Source organism: Embiotoca jacksoni, unplaced genomic scaffold (assembly GCF_022577435.1).
Source record: "Embiotoca jacksoni isolate LCO1_2020_lvr unplaced genomic scaffold, fEmbJac1.0.p SCAF_12, whole genome shotgun sequence".
Classification (NCBI taxonomy): domain Eukaryota; kingdom Metazoa; phylum Chordata; class Actinopteri; family Embiotocidae; genus Embiotoca; species Embiotoca jacksoni.
In genome coordinates this window covers 8672895-8692929 of record NW_027185252.1, presented here as the reverse complement: position 1 = coordinate 8692929, position 20035 = coordinate 8672895, and the positions used below count along the sequence as shown (strand labels likewise).

Genomic DNA, 20035 nt, shown 5'->3' with positions numbered 1-20035 from the left:
AGTAGATTTATTGCCCAGTTTAAAACATTTCTTAGAAAAGTAATTGCATGCAATAAGTCACACAACTGTGATGACGTCATTTAAAAAAGATGCTTTACTTGGTACATCGTTAACAGGGTAACTGTCTGTAATCTATTACATTTCAAAAGTAATCCTACCAACATTAATGGCCATCATGGATATCTTAAAACGGCCATGATGCTTTCAGATTTCAGGGAGCTGCATCCTGCTACGTGACGGATTGGTTGGACAGTCCCACATGGACAACGTCACACGGTTTTGGTTCTGCACACGGCCTCACACGCAAGCTTTGTCATGCCGATCATATTATGGAAAATCGTCGTTATTTATTTCACCACCTTAATTGTTTTTACGAGCTGTTTCCGGAGCGATTTGAATTCGAAGGACGATCCAGATATACCGGCGATCGCCAAATATTTCAGCACGAAAGGGAGGTATGAGGAAGTGAACCCGTATCTCAGAGAGGACATACTCGCTGTAAACAGGTCAATCCTGCAGCCTCCATCTGCACAATGTCGGGAAATCCATCTGACTGCCATAATAAGACACGGCACGAGATACCCGACGAGCAAAAACGTGAAGAAGATGCAGAACCTGTACAAACTGGTCCAGAGCAGCGCCCCGTCCAAAAAGAGCTGGCTGCGTGAAATCCAGACGCAGTGGACGATGTGGTACACCGAGGACATGGACGGCCGACTCGTCCAGAAAGGTGTGAACGATCACAAACATCTGGCCGTCAGGCTGTCGAAGCTGTTCCCCTCACTGATCTCGGAGGAGAAGCTTCGAGGTGGATTCGTCAACTTCATCACCAGCTCGAAGCACAGATGTGTCAACAGCACGCTGTCCTTCAAGGCAGGACTGACAGAGCTGTGGGCTATTAAAGGTACCACCATGATGATGATGACGACGACGACCAGACGGTGGTTTTCCACTGACGCATGTTCAGTGTAACCTGTTCCTTTTTGATTTTCAGATGTGGAGTTTGAGCATGCAGTGAATGATGCTCTCATGAGGTTCTTTGACCAGTGCAACAGGTTCCTGCAGGAAGTTGACAACAACCCGTCGGCTATGACAGAGTTGGACAAGTTCAAGCAGGGGCCAGAGATGAAGAGGGTCCAGCAGAAGATCGCAGACCGCCTCGGTGTCCCGTACAGTCTCATCACATATGGTAATTTCTGCAAACACACTACCTTCTGAGTTTGTTGTGTGCACGCTGAGCGTTTAGTGGAGGGAATATAGACAGCAATCATAACATCTAAAATGATTTAAAAAAAAAAAAAAAAAAAAAAAAAAAAAAAAGGGGTTTTGCATGGTCAGATTGAATTACATTTGCTGCTCAAATAGTAGTTCAATTATATTTGTCAGAACCAGACACCCTGCAATATTTCTGTGTTGGTTTATTACCTGGCCCCAGGTTTTCTGTACGACAGGAGGTTTGCTGTAATTTGACCAAACACAATTTAATGTAGGAAAATGCACCCTGTGAGCGCCATGCGAATGAAAATAGTGGACTCGTAAAAAGCAACATTAAATGGAAATAATCAAGGGAAGTACAACTATTTAATTCAGAGTGAGAGCAGTACCTGTGGAAATGACTTGACTTACATTCCTCCAATGAAGTTGTATGTACTTAATGTATCTGTAGCCCTGATCCGGGGCTGTTGAGCCTGCTGTGTATGTTACTCTGATTTATTTGGACTTCACCATGACCTCCAACGTTTGCTCACACCATGTCGCCAGTTTCTGAAGTGGGGACGAATAAAACCATCATTTCTTTAAAGATTTTCTGTTAAAAATAACAACAACAACACATAATTTGGTCCTATGTGCAGGAAAAGCAAAGACAAAATATTGGAGTTTAATTAACTTTTATTGAAACGGCACACCGTTGCTGACATTTTGTGATTTTCCTTCAGAATTTAAAAGTGTAAATTTTCCCAATGATTATTTACCGTAATGCATCATCTTCACTCGGAAGGTCTGAGTGAATTTACAGTTACATGCAAGTTCTTTTCCAGGACATTTCTAGAGGGCTGGAGCCTATCCCAGCTCACTTTGAGTGAAGGCAGGATACACCCTTGACAGGTCACCAGTCCAAATGCATCCTATGACATTTTAAATGCAAAACATGTGGACAGATTTGGGGAATACTGCATGTGACATCATTTTCACAGTAGGTGGAGCTGTTTTCTAATGTGAAACATATCTGTGCCATCTAGTGATTCACTGAGCTTTAGTCAGTGTTCACACAGCTGTTTATCCCAGGCTTGAAAACTGGTCAGTGGTAGAAAATATCTTCATTTAAGGTCAATATATTTAAGTGCTATTTTTAGGTACTTTGATGGTTTCCATACCTCGTGTTTCTATTCCACTACAATTCAGAGGGAAAATATTGTACTATTTCAAATGACTACATTTATCCTACAGCTGGAATCACTTTACATTAAAAACTTGATCAGATTACAAATTGTTCAAGATTACATGATATTCCTGATATTGATATTGATGATTCCTTGTGACCTCTTAATGTTTTTGGGGCTCCTTTCAGATGTCTCTGAGTGGGTAGCAAGTCTCACATGGTTTCATTTCAGTAACAGTCTGACGTCCAATGACATTACATTATATCTCATTCAGTATTTCACAACTGCTCAGATTTATCTTTTGAACCTTTGGAGGGGCCCTGATTTCAGTAAACCACCCAACAGTATATAAAACTACTGATAATTGTACTTTCAATTTTGATACTTTAAAACTGTCGTGGGACTTTTGCATGTAAAAGAACATCCGTTAGATTCAAGCCGAACCAGTTCACACAATGCTGATTAAACCTACCACTGTCTGATAAATCCTTCTGTATTTTACAGTGTGCAGAGCGTTTTAATCTGATGTCTGGTGAGACATTCCCGTGCGTAATGCATTCAATACTAAGCATGCTTCATGGGCAGAGATGTACACAGGCTGACTTCCGGTTTAGCACAATGCTAACTGCAGCAGCAGCCACACGTTGACAGTGTTTTTATAATTACGTTCACTGGCTGAAGGGGACAGAAAGACAAAAGTTCTTCCCGTCGGGTTCATTTAATTCTTTCTAATATTACCTGTTTCTTATTTATCAAGTAGGATTTTGAATACAGGACTTGTGACGGTATATTGTGGATGGACCTATCGGTACTTTTACTGAAGTACAGGATCCTGAAAGCTGAACATCAATTAAGCGACGCACATATTATGTTTTCAATAAAAAAAAAAAACCGATGTCGATTCCTGCTTTCAGTTCTTGTGCTTTGCTGCCTGAGTTCACTCCTTATTAACATTTTTATTATTATCTTTTTTCCTGCAGATATGGCAGAAGCTGCATTTTACTTGTGTGCTTACGAGTTTGCCATCAAGACCGTGAACTCCCCATGGTGTCAGCTCTTCGATGAGGTCGATGCGCAGGTAGGAGCATCAGCTACATACAGCCGTGTCATCAATTATTCATTTACTCAATTTGGAGAGTATGCAAGTAAAAGATTCCACCATAAAGGTTATAGATGTTTATGGGACAGTAACCTTGACCGTGTCTTTTAGGTAAATTCACTATTCATAATTTGTCACAGCGTGAACGCATATAATGTTTTCGCCCACAAACTGACACACTGAAAATCAGAATACAAAAATGTCCATATCAGTGCTACATCTGTGGCATTTTTTTTTTTTTTGTCATACTGCATCGTATTGATTTATTCGGAGGCCTTTTTAGCATAAGGAGTAAAATGTGTAAGAGGAGATGATTTTCTAAAATGTTGCCAAAATTGATCTCACTAGCAGGTCTTGTGAGAAACAGAAAATCAAGACAGAAACAGAGAGGATGAATTCTTTTACATAATATTTAAGGGGAAAGAAGAAACAAAAATAAAGCAACTCAAGCAGACTGTTTTTGTCTAATTTGAACCCCAAATCATGTGAGGAACGATCCCAACAAAGAAACAACAGTCCAGCAATGCTTGTTTGTTTCGGGGTTTTTTTTTTTAATCCCGGATTTAAAAGCGTGGCTGCAAATGTATTGGAGCTAGATGCCCTGTGTCACATCTGTTACATTTCTTATTGCTGAATGATTTATATAGTTTCTGTGTCGTGAATAATTACAGTGAACAAAAAGCAAAGCAAGAAAGAATTACAGTAAATAAAAAGGGAAGAAACCTTTGCGGGTCGAGTCAGAGGGAGATTGTTTTTCTCTGCTCTGCCACAGTCATTATTCACAGGGAAACTGTCACAAAGACTGTTCTGTGTCTTGTGTTACACGCTGACCCAACACTCAGGTAGCCTGAAATGTTACCTTGCACGATGAAAGATTGACACGGATCGCTATTGTTCTGGTTTTTTTTTTTTGGGGTCATGAAGCCCACTTCCCTTTCGAGCTAGTGCTGATTTATTCTATCTGGGTCGACAGGTTGTAGAGTACGCCAGTGATCTGAAGCAATACTGGAAAAGGGCCTACGGATACGATATTAACAGCAAGTCGAGCTGCATCCTCTTCCACGATGTGTTCAGCCGTCTGAACAAAACAGTCGAGGAGAACAAGTGAGTAAAGCCTCAATGGTTGCACTCTTACTACATTTTCTTATTTTTTTTTTTTTTATTAATACTCACGGAACAAAAGATAACCCGCAATGTGATATACTTATTTCTCAATACTGTCCAACATTATTTTTCCCTGTCTTTGGCTCTCCCAAAACAATTAGTTCCCACCGCAGATGTAAAACTTGCTGATGTTTACTTTGGGACTTTTTTCAGCCGAGGATCAGCACATTTTTTTTGTATTAGTCGTTATAGCAGCAGCTGCAGGACAGCGCACGTGGGATCGACTCAAAATGAAATACAGTCCTTATGTTCATTAAAACAAAGCCAGGGTAATGTATTTTTTTTTCAATTCATAATTATTTTCGGACTTCATGGGAGACACAGAGTTATAGAACAGGACACTGCATGTATTCAACTTTTCACAAGAGCTGAAATGATTTAGTTCGTTAGTTGATAAACACCAAACACAACAACAAACATTCCTCTCCAGTGAGGGTGATTTGTTGCTTTTCTTTATTTCATATCAAATTGAACATCTTTTGACTTTTACTCAGGCAAAACATAACACTCAAATCTGGGAACATGTAACAGATTTTTTTTTTTTTTTTTTTTAATTTTTTTTACCATTTGTAATCACAATTCATCAATAAAGTAATTGGCAGATTGACAATAATAACTTTGAAGTATTTTTTTTTGTTTGTTTTAAAAGCCATCCCGCACACATTAATGTCTATGTGCATCATTGCTGACAAGAACTGAGGCTGATGGGGCCATTAAAATGACAGCGTCTGCACATTGCCGAATATGAATATGCGATCTAACGTAATACGAAACAGGTGACTGAAAGCCTCAGAACTGATTTCTCACGCCGTACGTTTGCCTGCGTTTCTGGCTTCTGGAAACAACAACCGAGTGTTTCTGTTTGTAAACAAACACGCTTATAAAACAATATTAACTGTTGAAGCTATTTTCTCTTGTGGCGTAGTTTGGTCATTGCGGAACAGCGTTGCCTTCCTGTTTGAACGGTGCATTTTTTTCATGCACGCCCAAAAATTATAAATCAAAGTGCGGTAGTCACTCGTCGAAGAACTCGCGACAGTAACCGGTGCGAGTTGTGTACCGGTGCAGACCGAAGGAGTCCACAGTTCTTCCTCGGTAATTGCGGCCCATTTACAGTGTTGATTTTTCCAGGCCGTAGAAGAGACTTCGCTTCATCAGCGTGAGCTGTTCTTGAATTGGTCTCCACAAATCTGACACTCCCGGACGGTTACCCGGTCACTTAAATGCACGTAGACACTTTTATTTGTTCTGCGCTTTAAATTTCCAACCTTGGTCATCAATTTTCCTCCGTAAACAAAATCAGTTTCTGAATAAACGCCGGGCCAGAAATAGAAAAGGCTGCGACAGTTACTTTCATTATTCGTTGGCCCTTCAAATATTCTTTCGACATGGTTTAGTTTAACAAAATGTCAAAAACATGGTTACAGAAAAATACCCAATGCCAAATGTCTTTTGTCCAATTAACCCATAAATGTTTTCCGTCAACCCCCCCCCCCCCCCCCCCCCCCCCCCCCCCGCATTAGATTATAAGATGTCTTCAATGATTCACTGAACTTTCTTACGATCAAACAAACTGATTAACTGACTTAATCGTTTCACCGGCACCGAGTTTCATATCAATACCTGTCCGTGAGATTCGGGAGAAATTTTGCCGATTGATTCCGGGGGTCGTCGGATCGACCCGGGACTGCGTCTCGCGGTATTTTTTTTTTACGAGATGTAGTCTTGCGGGTTGTCAAAACAGCTCACTCAGCGTTTACACCTTTAACTGAACTGCGCATTGCCGTCTGCACCAGGTCGGGCCGGCAGGTGTCTGAAGCCGTGACGGTCCAGGTCGGCCACGCAGAGACCCTCCTGCCTCTGCTCACCCTGCTGGGCTTCTTCAGGGACACCGACGTCCTGACGTCCACCGCCTACGCCGCACGGGCCCAGCGCTCCTTCCGCACCAGCTTCATGTTGCCCTACGCGGCAAACTTACTCCTGGTGCTGTACGACTGCGGGGGGGGCGACCTCCGACTGCAGCCGCTGCTCAACGAGAAGCCGCTGACCTTCCCGGGTTTGACTGATCAGCAGGCCGCCGTCCCGCGCTACCGGGACGTTTTGGAGCGCTACGGGGACCTGCTGCAAGGCTGCGACTTTGAGGCTGAATGTCAGCTGTTTAAGCGTCCTGCGGAAGTTTAGGCCGACAGGGTTTCAGTAGGTTCTCGAAAGGAAGACGTGATATCAGCTTTATCGTGTTTTATTTGCAAAATGGAGTGAACGCTGTGTTTTTAATCGGAGCTTCGTTGTCCGAGTGCTTCTCCCGGGTAAACCGCGGACACATCAATGTTTAACTTGGCCTTTTATCAAGGTTTAATAATAGCAGATCTGGTGAAACATCCAGTGATCCCAGTCTAGGAAATACATTTCAAGTTCCTCCACCCTGACAGTATTACTGCTGCTAAGATTACCTAGTTTTGCAAGGTTTCTTTGCATTACTGCACAACTTCAAGCTATTAAAGAATTTATTTTTGCAGTGTACACATTTTACATGTTCTGCGTCCAAAGTCGCTTTTTTTTCTGAAGTGAAGTGTACTGCCATTTGTGCCTCCTATTACTTCAACAAGCGTGGGTTAATTATATCTAGCCTGATAGTTTTACTAATGATTAAGGGGGTCGTTTAATAGTCAACATTAAGAACCGTGGTGGAAAAAGTACACAGATCCTTTACGTAAGTAGAAGTACCAATAGAGCAATGTAAAAGTACTCTTATCACAAGTGTCGGGCATTCAAATTCCTACTGAAGTAAAAGTACACAAGTATAAGCTGCCAAGTATAGCCTACTATTAAAGCAAAATAACTGGTTGGGTTGCTCTAACATATTATTATATAGGGTAGGTAGGTAATTACTTTATTAATCCCCGAGGGGAAATTTTTTCAAGACTATTATGTAAGAGTGAGGCATCTGTGTGTAAGCTGCATGTTCCTCTTTTAGCTGCTGCAGGTGGCTGTAGTTTGAACTTCTTTATTATCCAAAAGTAACCAAAGCTGTGAAACAGAAACTAAAATATTTCCCTCTGAAGTGAAGCGGGGTGCAAATTTAACGGAGCATCAAATGGAAATCAAGGAGCCTACCTTAAAATTGTACTTTAGTAAAGTACTTGAGTAAATATAGGCTACTTTAATACTTTTCACCACTGGTTAAGTTCGGTTTTCCAGCTTGTCTATAATCAATCAATTCATTTATTGACATTTACAACTGTAGACGAGATGGATTAAAAGCCTTTATTGATGATTTACTCACTAATTAAGGCAGGCGGGGTGGTTTATTAGAGAGATGGAAACTCTTTTGATAATTAATTATAATAATTAAACCCATTATAAGGGATGAATTATTAGAAAAGTAGCCTCTCATTGGTGTCGATCTGTCAACTCGTCAACACCGGAGGCGTTTTTTTTCCACATGGAAATCACGTTTGTTCAGATCCACCGTGTCTCGATGAATTATGGCTGAAGCTGGTTGTGACTCGCTCATGTCAAACATCCAAAAGTAGGCGGATTGCCATATTATTATTATTGTTATTATTATTATTATTATTATTATTATTATTATTATTATTATTTTCACATTATAATCACAGCCGATGTTTTTAACCTCACTAACGACAAAACCGATCGGTACCGTAACTACTTTATGACGCCGTGCGCGTTCACCTTCGTGTTTCAGGGGGTTTATTACCGCGTCTCTCCGGTTTTGTCGTTAAACTCGGCTCGGTTAATAAATTCCGCGAGACTTGGCAACTTCCGGTTGAATAAACGCGCTTTCCAACCGGGAGAGACTCAACTGGCCGCAGTTTGTTTTTACGGTAACGGACGTCAGCGAGCTTTAAAGTTGCCGTTAGCCTGTTGCCGGTTTGAACCCTAACGATTGTGTGTTTTTTTTTAATTTTTTTTTTTTTTTTATTAACGGTTCGGATCGTTTTATTAACCCGAGCCTGCGTGTGATGTTATTTTATATAAAAATAATTTGTATTCGTCCTAACGCGTTGCCAGCTGGGTGACACTTGTAAGGGGATCTCATGCCCAACCTCCCACCCGGTCCTGCCGGTTTCAGTGCTCGTCCAGTCTTGTCGTTTTGCTCGAGTATTGGCTGGTTCGCGGCACATTATGCAGATTTTTTTTTTTGGACGTCGGAGGAAGCGGAGGGAGGGCCGAGGGCCGGGCCAGCGGAATGCTACGTGTCTTGAAAGTCCCTTTTTTTTTTTAAAACACTCATTCGCCTCGTTTGATTACCAAAAAAAGTTTTGGTAGTCACAGCGGCAGACTCCCCCCCGGCACGTCCGAAAGGCACTGCGTGCGCGCGTCTGTTTGTTTGTCTGTCTGTCTGTCTGTGTGTGTGTGTGTGTGTGTGCGTGCGTGCGCGTTGAAGCGGTCCGAGCCCAGCAGTCCGTCGGCGGTGTTAACGCGAGTCCCGACATGTCCGGAGTGAAAAAGCTTCGTACGGTAAGTAGACGGCGGAGATAACGGGAGAAGGGAAGCGACAGACATTCGAGCTGTCATCAGATAAGCCGTAAAGTGTTTGTCAAAAGTGCAGCGAAGTGTGTGTGTGAGAGAGAGAGAGAGAGAGGGAGAGAGGGAGAAACTCCCAAGTATATTATTAATAGGACATTTTGTCTTCTTAATAACCAAATAATAATTCTGATTTATCCGCTGTATGTTCTGCTTGTTAACGGTACTCTCTCTAACTGAGGTTTGATGAGGCCTTTTTTTTTTTTTTTTTTTTTCTTCCCCCCCTCTCCTCTTCTTTCCAAACAACCCCGGCTTGTTTCTTGAAAGCTCTTCATGTTCACTTGTGTGCCTCTTTACTGTACTGCCAGGTGTGATGGCGATAGACTCGCCTTGACTCTGAATAGGCCAGTTGTTGTAGTAACGTAACCGTGTCAATCTGGCCCATTCATAACATGGGGTGTCTTGTGAAGGGGGAGCCGGAGAGGGGGGAGAGGAGGTGAGGAGAAAGAAGCCACTGTGAAAAGGCAGACTGATGCTGCACAGGAATGCTGCTGACTGGGAGAACACATGTGGAGTCACCCAAAGGAGAAAAGGGAGGAGAAATCCGGAAATACCGTAGAAACGTTAAGCTCGCTCAGTATTTTCCATCCACAAACCGGCCCGTGTGTCCGTGCCTCGCGGGAGAGGTCACAGAGCTGCTGAGACTGTGGACACGCCGCTGGACGGCGGGCGCAGTCGTCGCTCACGGACTCACGAGAGATGCATCACGTTGAAAGGAAGTTGACTGCTGGAAAGGAGGGAGGGAATATACGACGTTGGCGGCGGGGGGCTGCGACGGGAAAGGGGGGAGAAGGTGCCGTCTGTCTGCGCCTCGCTCGCATTATACGGCCCTGTACATTTTTTTTTTCACATTGTGCCGCACCCGTATTCGGAAAGACGGTCATAACTTTATAGGATGATCTTCCCACATTTTTTTTTAGAATTAAGGCTGTGTTTGTATATAATCTTTAAGCACAGATCGTCAGAGGATGGAGGGAGTTGCGCGAGGGCAACGAGCAGGGTCTGGCTACGTTGAACTACTTTAAACTCTGGGTGGACAGGTTAGAGGCATAAGGATGGGAGGAAGAAGGGAGAGTGGGTGCAGAGGGCGAACGTGCGGGCGTGAGCACTGCCACATCATCGCTGGGCTGCAGGCAGCACACTGGACACATTGTCCAGTCAGTCCCCACTCTCCCTCCGTCCCCCTTCCACGCCTCCCTCCTCCACCCCTCCCCTCTGGAAGTCAATACAGCCCCCGTTTATCCACAGCTTTGTCACTTCAAAAAAAAAAAAAAAAAATGGCATTCAAAACCGGTGCGAGTTCAAATCCTCATGTAAAGTTCCGCGGCGGGTTTTGGTGCGCGCGTTATGACGGTAAATCTCTTTCGGGATCTGGTCCGAGGCTGCATTTTTACAGCCAACAGTGCACTCGTGTAATAATAGATCTGTCTGCAGGTTTCGAAGGCGAAGTAGGGCAGACGAAGCAGAGGTGGGGTGCCTGTGTGTGTGTAAATAGGTAACGGGATCGGTGCTGAAGTGGCACAGTGAGATGACGGTTGAATCCCTGTTTGCCTCATTTCTACGACGGTAGTACCCGCGTGCACAGGTAAGAAGAACTTCAGTCCGCCTCCGTCTGAGCCTCTGCACTTCTATTTCAGAATCTCAACAGGTCGACCAACGTGGTGTACCAGGCCCACCATGTCAGCCGGAGCAAGAGAGGGCAGGTCGTGGGCACCAGGGGGGGCTTCAGGGGTTGCACCATCTGGCTCACGGGTAAAATCTCTTACAGTCTTGGTCACGAAGCTGCTACATTTTTCAGCCACACAGGAACCGTAGATTGGTTTAATCCACCAATGCCGCTATCCTGTCCCCGTTAGGTTTGTCCGGTGCCGGGAAGACCACCATCAGTTTTGCCCTAGAAGAGTATCTGGTGTCCCACGCCATCCCCTGCTACTCTTTGGACGGAGACAACATCCGCCACGGCCTGAACAAGAATCTGGGCTTCTCTGCCGAAGACCGCGAGGAGAACATCCGGCGGGTTGCTGAGGTGGCCAAACTGTTCGCTGACGCCGGCCTTGTTTGCATCACCAGTTTCATTTCGCCCTTCGGCAAGGTCCGAAAACATTTACACTCACACGTGCTGATGCACTCTGTCCGCTCGTTCAGACGGCATGAACATCGTCTGGCAAAGATTTATCGCAGATTTCTGGTGGACTAAAAGGGCTTTGGTGAAAAAGTTTGTTGCTTAAAAATCCAAAATGCATTTCTGTCAAATATTTTCCCTTCGCAGGATCGTGACGAGGCGAGGAAGATCCATGTGAGTGCCGGGCTACCCTTTTTCGAAGTGTTTATCCACGCACCTCTTGAGGTGTGTGAGAGCAGGGACGTAAAAGGACTTTACAAGAAGGCTCGTGCCGGAGAAATCAAAGGTCTGTGTGACAATGTTCGCTGCAAAATAACTTTCTCCCAGTGTTTATTGTGCCGCCACTCAAAGTAATGCCAGGCCCGTCCCTACGGCTACAGGGCAGTTCACTTCATATTGCAATCATGCTGTCTCTAACTGAACTGAAGTTGAGATGAGAACATCATGGCTTATTCTTTTCATGGTTTTACATTTGTCACCAGGATTCACTGGGATTGATTCAAATTACGAGCGTCCAGAGGCACCAGAGCTTGTTCTGAAAACCGGGGAGCTCTCGGTGAACGAATGCCTCCACCAGGTGCTGGAGCTGCTCGGGGACCAGGTCGGTGTAACCAACTACAATCTTGGGATTTTCTCCCAAAGACGGTCGAACAAACACTCCACATTGGCTCAGATGTTAGCGGCAGAACGACCCACAGCACCCGTTGTATCTCACAGAGGCTCGGGGTGTCAGTTTACATTTCCGCAACGATCAACATTTTCCCTGCACACAAATTATAGCTCACGGTTCTTTAAATGTTTCCTTTTTAAACAAGCAGCTTCATATCGCAGAGCGAATTCAGCACAGTCAAGGAGGGGCTCCATTAGCTGGAGAACTGGAAACGCTAGTGTAAACCCGCCCATGGCTTTTCACATTAAAGTACAATAAAACCTCGATAGATCTTTAAACACATATTTTGTTTAATGACAACAAGTAACACTGCTTGTGCTGCCAAGCCTCTGGCATTGCTGAAGGTTGCTGACAAAGTAAACATGTAAACTTGATTTGAGTTGCAGCGTCGCACACAGTGTCGTTCTCGGGCCTCCTGTGCTGTAGAATCGCGTGCACAAAACCAGACGCGCAAGTGTTCAAATGTACTCGATTGTGATCGGAAGAAGCAATTGAGAAATGAAAGCACATAAAAACCAAATAACTTACCGGTTAACGTTCTATTCCCTGAACAGTTGCGTCACCGTATCTATTCCGTTGAACGACGCATGACGTTGTGACATGTCAGAACGTTCTGAGGGTACCGACCGAATTATTCTTCAGTAGAATGATGAGTCGTGAGTTGGTTTCCTGGGCGGGGTGCGAATCCAGTGCCTGTTTCTCTAAAAGCTCTCAACATCCAACTTACTTCGTACTCTGTTTCAAAGTGACAAAGTTGGAAAAACTGGAGTGTAATTAGCTCACCAACGCGTAACCCTGTGTGTTCCTGTGTGTAAAAAAAAAATATGTAGCATAATAGCAAATAATAGGAGTCTTCTTCTAATTGTTAAATCTGAAATTAAACTGAATAACTGAAGATGTTGAATGAAGCCAAAACATTACCAACTTTATCAGATCAGAATATTGATATTCCTCCTTGTGTGTGTGTGTGTGTGTGTGTGTGTGTGTGTGTGTGTGTGTGTGTGTGTGTGTGTGCGTGTGCGTGCGTGTGTGTGTAGAATATTGTGCCAAGCGAGATCATGGAGGAGGTAAATGAACTCTTTGTTTCGGAGAACAAGCTGAATCTTGCTGTGGCTGATGCGAGCACGCTGCCCACCATCAACATCACCAAGGTACCTCCATCCCTTCAGCACACAGGCTTCTTTTTCATCACAAAGCAAATGAACAAGCGGGAGGTCAGAGCAGCTGGATGTGGCAGAGAGCTGCTCGTGGTGCCAGACTTCCAATGTTCATCTGCTCCCACGGTACCAATAAAGACATAAAAAGACTGCTTTATCAAAATGAGCATTGAGGTGAATGTCCTGGAGGTAAATGATGGTTTCAACTAGTCAAAGTTTGGAAGACGGAAACATAGTCACCTCCTTGCCGAAGGTTTTTAAGTGCCGTCTCAAACATTGTTGAAATAAAGATAAACGAATCAGGGTAGAACATTAAAAAAAATAATAAACGAATCAGGGTAGAACATAAAACAAAACAAAAAAAAGAAACAACAACGTAGAATTCAACTTTCTTCTGAATGTTTTTTTTCACCCTTTGTTTTTTGTATTTGAAATTTTTTTGTTTTGTCTCGAGATTAATTTCCTGAAATCGAATGCGTGTATGGGAGAGAGCGACATGCCAGAAGTACATGTTCATTCAGTCAAGAAAGTTCGGTGGATCTGGTACTTGTTAACCACCTTCTATTAATGATGTGTCGTCGGGAAGAAATGGTGACGAATGAAAGTGATAAATATGCAGTGAGACCATCCACGAATATTATGAAATAGTAAAAGTGTAAAACTGTGATTTGTGTTTTGGTCAAATACGACCTGTAAACGCGACATGTTTCCTCAGAAAGTCTTGCTATGGGAGTGAGGAAGTTCATATATTGATCACAAGTAGATCAGCAGCGACGTCTCTGTCAAACGCGGCACAATGCGCCTTTTATATGGTTTGCCTCTGAAGGTCTTTCAGTAATGGGGGAAAAAAAAAAAAGGTCAACGCTAATATTGCGTCTCTGAGAAAGCGGTTGATTTGCCGTTTCTGTTTTTGTCCCCGGTCTGCTACCGTCCGTCCACCAGTTCCACGATTCTTTGATAGCTTCACGGTGCAGTGTAACTGCAGACTTGTCGATTGGCGTAGAGGCCGATGCACCAAAATGCCGTCAGTGTTGTTAAATCTGGGTCTCCGTTTGTCCACAGTTGGATCTGCAGTGGGTGCATGTTTTGTCAGAAGGCTGGGCCAGTCCTCTGAAGGGCTTCATGAGAGAGAGGGAGTTCCTGCAGGTCCTGCACTTTGGCAACCTGCTGGATGGTAAGAGATCGCCACACTAAAGACCTGAGGACATCGTCACTACTCCGCCCTGTCCTCAAAGGCAGCATCATCCAGACGAGTTGAGATTCAGTTTGTGAATCACGGCAACCAAAATTGGGTTTCGTGGCAGAAATTGTTATAATACCACTCGTTTTTTTTTTTTAAAGGACAAAAACGCGTATTGACTAAAGATCGTACGAATGATTCGTAAACGGTCCTTACCTCAAACGACAATAAATCATAACATATTTACATATACAGGGATATACAGCCATAATTATTTCATTATCTTCCAACGGACGATAATAGTTTTTTTTATTTTATATTACTGTATTGCTTCTGCCTACGATCATGATTTCTTTCTGTACTTAACTGACAAATCCAATTATGTTCTCATAACCAACTAAAACTAAAAAAAACGACATGTTAGCCATTACAGCCATTCATTTTAGTTATCTTTATACCCATTACCTTTCAGCAAACTATTTAAGCCTTACATCCATTTCTTTAAGGCATCTGTCTCACTCTTTTCATTACTTTTAGCGAATTATTTCAACTTTTGGAACTTGCTAACTACTTTTAATACGCCTTTAACTGCTACATGTGCTGTTAAGGTGTTGCGCGTCGGGGTTTATGGTTATAATGAAGCCTTTTTTTTAATCTTTTTTCAAATGAATTGTGCCTTTACAATCTTAGAGAGGCACGCTGTGATGAGTGGGGAGTGCGTTTTTAGGGTATTGCGCAAAATACACGTCTGTGATGATATTTCCGTCGGTTCAGCGATGAAGGTCTGTGCCTCCTCTTCCGTCTCAGGTGGGGCCATCAACTTGTCTGTTCCCATCGTCCTGCCCGTCAGCGCTGAAACCAAGCAGGAGCTGGACGGCTGTGCGGCTGTAGCTCTGGAGTACCAGGGTTCCCGTGTGGCGATTCTCAGGAACCCCGAGTTCTACGCACACCGCAAGGAGGAGCGCTGTGCTAGACAATGGGGCACCACCTGCCCACAGCACCCGTACATCAAGGTACTGAGATGTTCCATCAGATGTCTTTTAACACGCTGCCGTTATAATTTCAAAAAAAACACCGGCGTGATTTTGCAGACGGCAAGATCTCCCGGTACCTTCGTCACCGTTTCACCCAATCAATTTCGGATTTTGTGGGTTTTGTTGCGGATGAAACGTAAATCCAGCCCAAGAATAACATTACATCAGTATCAATGCTACTTTCAGTTACATTTTGTTGTTGCTGTCGTATTCTCTGGTGATTGTCTTGAGCAGATGGTCATGGAGGGAGGTGATTGGCTGGTAGGTGGTGATCTGGAGGCGCTGGAGCGAATCAAATGGAACGATGGACTGGACCAGTACCGCCTTACTCCACAGGAGCTCAAGCAGAAGTTCAAAGACATGAAAGCAGGTCAGAAAAAAACCAAAACTGAGCTGCAGTAACAGTCAGGGAAGTCAAAATGGCTCACAATTTGTTGTCAGTAGCTGCTGGTATGATTCATACTTCTCCATCATAAAATATCCATCGCAGCTGGTGAAAAAATAAACATGAGTTTTATTTAGCAATGCACCGTTTGTCTTTCAGAAGAACTTGACAAAGGACCAGATGAAAAAGTAAAATGGTAACTTTAAAGCTGCATGGGGGTCGTAATGAACAATGAAACGTCATCACCTGTTTTTACTTTCTCTCACTCACTGCGTGTGAATGCTGTGCGCAAGAGCCTTTCTTTTATACATCTACACTGTATAAAAGTGTAGTACTGTTTTTCAGTACTGAGTGTAATTACCAGTGAAAGCATGTTCTGATCTGCTCTTGGATTAAGTGGACAAGTCCGACTTCCACAGCCTGTTTGTTCCCACTGAAAGAATTTTGAAACTGTTCCGAAATATATATTTGCATCTTTAAAAAAAAAAGAAAAAAAAAAAGGCCAAATGATTAACTGAAACAGCTGTTTTCTTATTAGTCATTTGTCCAACAGAGGGAAGTAGAGCATTTGTCTGGGACTATGTTCTGCTGCAGAATTAGTTGCTTGTAAATATTTGTGATGGTGTATGTGTAAGTTTTGGCATAAAATAAACAGCGCTCATGTTCATGGTGATGATGTCACTCAGTCCGAGGGTCTCACTCGTGAATGAGCTTTAGTATAACTGCAGAGCTCTGTGACGTGAAGCTATAAAGATATAGCAGCTTTTACTACTCGCACAACACGTTTTGGAAAGATCGATTGATTGTTGGTGTTTGTGTTTTCATGGGATTGAAATATAGAATATCAACAGGTCTATCCTTTAACACGAACCACAAACAATTTTGATGCCAAATTTATTATCCAAGTTTATTTGACTTATGTGAAAGGCATGATGAGCATGTTTGCTGTGACAGCTATTATAACGCACAATATCCTTCCCATATTTTGGAACTTGGCCGGATCATGCAAGCAGCTGTGATTTTTTTTATTTTTTTTTTTTTTTCAAACATAACGACAAATACCGTTGTCATGCGAACATTATTTTATGATCCTCCGTGTTGTCCTCCTTAGATGCGGTATTCGCGTTCCAGCTGCGTAACCCGGTCCACAACGGCCACGCTCTGCTTATGCAGGACACCAAGCGGCGTCTGCTGGAGCGAGGATACAAAAATCCAGTCCTCTTACTTCACCCGCTCGGTGGCTGGACCAAAGACGACGACGTGCCTCTGGAGTGGAGGATGAAGCAGCACGCCGCTGTGCTAGAGGAGGGCATCCTGGACCCAGCCAGCACCATTGTCGCCATCTTCCCCTCACCCATGATGTATGCCGGACCCACAGAGGTGAGGAGCGGTGGAGGCTCAGCCGGAGGTCTCACACTCGGCCCGGGTCTCGACCGTCGAGCCACAAGATCTCTGTATGTGACTGAATATCAACCTGTATTTCCTCCAGGTTCAGTGGCACTGCAGAGCCAGAATGATCGCAGGGGCAAACTTTTACATTGTTGGCCGGGACCCCGCGGGCATGCCTCACCCAGAGACTAAGCAGGACTTGTATGAACCCACCCATGGGAGCAAAGTCCTCACCATGGCCCCGGGCCTCACCTCGGTGGAGATCATCCCGTTCAGGGTAGCTGCCTACAACAAGACCAAGAAGGCTATGGACTTTTATGACACGGAGCGGTGAGTGGAGAAAGATGAGCAGGTTTTTCTTCTAAACTACAATCGACATTTAGGCGTCGTGAGATCCCGACAATAAAGCGCTCCCCCCCCCCCCCTGTGTTGAATGTGTTTACTCGATGATGCTGATGTGGTTGTCCTGTGTTCACCCAGTGCAAGATGCTGAGACAACACTGTAACTAATGAAAAGAACTGCTGTAGTTTAGGTGCCATTTTCTTGAATTACAACATGTCACCAGTGATACAGCATTACATTACGTCTTCCTGGACACATTTTAGCCCCAAATCTTCTAAGTCAAAATGTTTTATTTAAATTAAATGTGAACCAAATTCTGAGTGTATAAAGTATGAGACTCGTATACATCGCTTGTAGATTCTCTGCATGGCTTTTTCACCTTTTAGTCTCTTGCTGTGCAGGTCTATCGATGTCATTATTATATCATTTGTAATTATTGACTCTTAATAACCCATCCGTGCTCCCCACTCTGCAATCTCTTAGACATGCTGAGTTTGAGTTCATCTCTGGAACCAAGATGAGGAACTTGGCCCGGAGCGGGGAGAATCCTCCTGAAGGCTTCATGGCCCCCAAGGCCTGGAAGGTGTTGGTCGAGTACTACACCTCTCTTCAGAAGAACAAGTAATCAACGCTCAGCTCACCTGTCAACAGTTGGTTTTTCAAGGCGGTGAACTATACATACTATAAATCAGGCGTGTTTCATGTGGGATGGATTTACTATAAGTAGTGAGTCATTCTGGTAGGGGTAGGTGGTTTGTCTTCACCAAATCAAAATGACTGAAGTCAAAACGTTACATTTTTAGATTCCTATAAAACTATGTGATTTATAAATCCATTATTTGTTTATATTCATATTAACTTAAAGTATGTATTTTAATAAATTAAAGGTAACGAGAGATTCTTTTTTTAATTTCTATTTTATAAGCTTAGGAGCACATCCCAGGATGGGAAATCATTTTTGATATTTACTTGTAATATCGGAAGGATGCAGGAGAAAAAACATGTAGATTTCACTTTTTTTTTTATAGCTTTTTAACATGGAAATTATCACTGTCTATCAAGTTCATTGTATGACCTGAATGAAAGTTACTCCATAGTTTTATCACGACATGTGGTGCCTACTTATTTTAGATGTATAGATGACGTTAATTAATTAATCGTGTTTATGTTTCATATTATTACTACCTAGATTTTTTTTTTTATAACGTGAAAGTGCCTTTCTCTCAAATGTCAACATTATAAAAGTGAAATTGTTTCTTGCGAGTGTTCGCCTGAAATGTCTCAGAGACTTGTGTGATGTCATAAAGTGGCTCTGTGTATTCATGGCATAAAGACCTGCAGTTTTATGAAGACAGAATATGTAAAATGCAGTAATAAAGGAAACTATTTGATACTGAAAATCCGACACGGCGATGTTGTGTACTTTAACCTAAACAAGATGCTGTGATTCGTATCTGTGTGCCACTGGTTATGCAACACACCTTACACTGACTTCTATCTGTACAAGGTGCATACCTATCTGTGAGGTTAAAGGTCGTTTGGACAGTGTGGCGGGTCTGTGGCTGCAAAGCCAAAAATACAATGCTGCCACCTGCTGGCAAAAACCGCCACCACAATAAAAAAATTTAAAAAAAAAAATAACTGAATGAGGAGCTACTGTAAATGCATGTAAAAGGGTAGAGTCACTTTGGGTTTCTCTGATAGGAGGTAAACTGGATGACTGCACTCATCAGGACCACTTCACCCACTGAGACGGACACAGAGACAGTCGTCCATCCCGGCATGTTGTCCCATGTTAATGTTCTGTTAATTGAGAGGGCAAGCCAGGACCGGCAGCAGTCACAGTCAACAGTGGTGATGTTCTTTAAAATGGTCTAAATTCTTCTGCACATTTTCAGAGGAAAAAAACCCCACTGGGTTTGGCTCGGGATTGGTTTTGCCAGCTAGATCTTTTATAACAGATTAAGAAGATCCTGAGACGCTTTCAAATTACACTCAAGTGATGGTTGAGTGAACTTGGAGGACTGATTAATTTTGCCGGTCATTAAGCGGCGAGGGCTTACATTGCTGTGGGATGAGTGTTCTTCGATGAGGAGAACCAGTCTCCCCTGCAAGAAGCCGATTCCTAATTAGCCTTACATGGGATCGGATCATTTAATCTGCGATGTTCCAGGTAACCCCATTTAAATCTGCTGAACTGCACCCTCGGTGCTTTACAAAATCTCCCAACTACTGTACATCCAATATGTCATGTCACTGCGAAATGATCAGCGTAGCCACTGGTGGAAATCTCGTGTCCTCCAGGCCTACATGTTTCTATAGGATGAGCCTGTTTTAACACGTCTAAATGTTCTGTACCTACAGGAGCATGCAACTCACATTTCCACTCAGGTGCTCAGCGCTGGCAGGCAGCTTGACGTGCAAGGTGGCTTATTTAAGGTGATCTGGAATGATTTGTACCGCTGTCATGTTGCATTGGTTCCAGATGTTTACACACACACACACACACACACACACACGAGATAATTTTGCATCATTGACATGAATATCATGGATGTTCGAA

The 20035-nt window shown here is 43.3% G+C and overlaps 2 protein-coding genes across 2 annotated transcripts; both read left to right on the top strand.

Moving 5' to 3' along the window:
• Nucleotides 1–223: 223 nt before the first annotated feature.
• On the top strand, nt 224–7173 carry LOC138195298 (multiple inositol polyphosphate phosphatase 1-like). The gene is made up of 5 exons (XM_069144593.1): nt 224–904; nt 995–1189; nt 3362–3459; nt 4454–4584; nt 6441–7173. The coding sequence occupies exons 1-5, from the start codon at nt 316–318 to the stop codon at nt 6823–6825; spliced, it is 1398 nt and encodes a 465-aa protein (XP_069000694.1). The 5' UTR covers nt 224–315; the 3' UTR covers nt 6826–7173.
• Nucleotides 7174–8340: 1167 nt separating this feature from the next.
• Nucleotides 8341–19078, top strand: LOC138195297 (bifunctional 3'-phosphoadenosine 5'-phosphosulfate synthase 2-like). Its single transcript, XM_069144592.1, has 12 exons — nt 8341–9126; nt 10830–10944; nt 11049–11284; nt 11462–11600; nt 11797–11915; nt 13022–13135; nt 14204–14315; nt 15129–15334; nt 15590–15725; nt 16852–17120; nt 17230–17459; nt 17956–19078. Exons 1-12 carry the CDS (start codon nt 9100–9102, stop codon nt 18095–18097), a joined length of 1845 nt encoding a protein of 614 aa, XP_069000693.1. The 5' UTR covers nt 8341–9099; the 3' UTR covers nt 18098–19078.
• Nucleotides 19079–20035: the final 957 nt, after the last annotated feature.

Bases quoted from the DNA above. Each gene is read 5' to 3' on its own strand.
- LOC138195298 (XM_069144593.1), top strand. From the start codon at position 316: ATGCCGATCATATTATGGAAAATCGTCGTTATTTATTTCACCACCTTA. The intron at 905-994 runs GTACCACCATGA...TTTGATTTTCAG, and splicing joins AGAGCTGTGGGCTATTAAAG to ATGTGGAGTTTGAGCATGCA. The intron at 1,190-3,361 runs GTAATTTCTGCA...TTTTTCCTGCAG, and splicing joins GTACAGTCTCATCACATATG to ATATGGCAGAAGCTGCATTT.
- LOC138195297 (XM_069144592.1), top strand. From the start codon at position 9,100: ATGTCCGGAGTGAAAAAGCTTCGTACG. The intron at 9,127-10,829 runs GTAAGTAGACGG...CTTCTATTTCAG, and splicing joins GAGTGAAAAAGCTTCGTACG to AATCTCAACAGGTCGACCAA. The intron at 17,121-17,229 runs GTGAGGAGCGGT...TATTTCCTCCAG, and splicing joins TGTATGCCGGACCCACAGAG to GTTCAGTGGCACTGCAGAGC.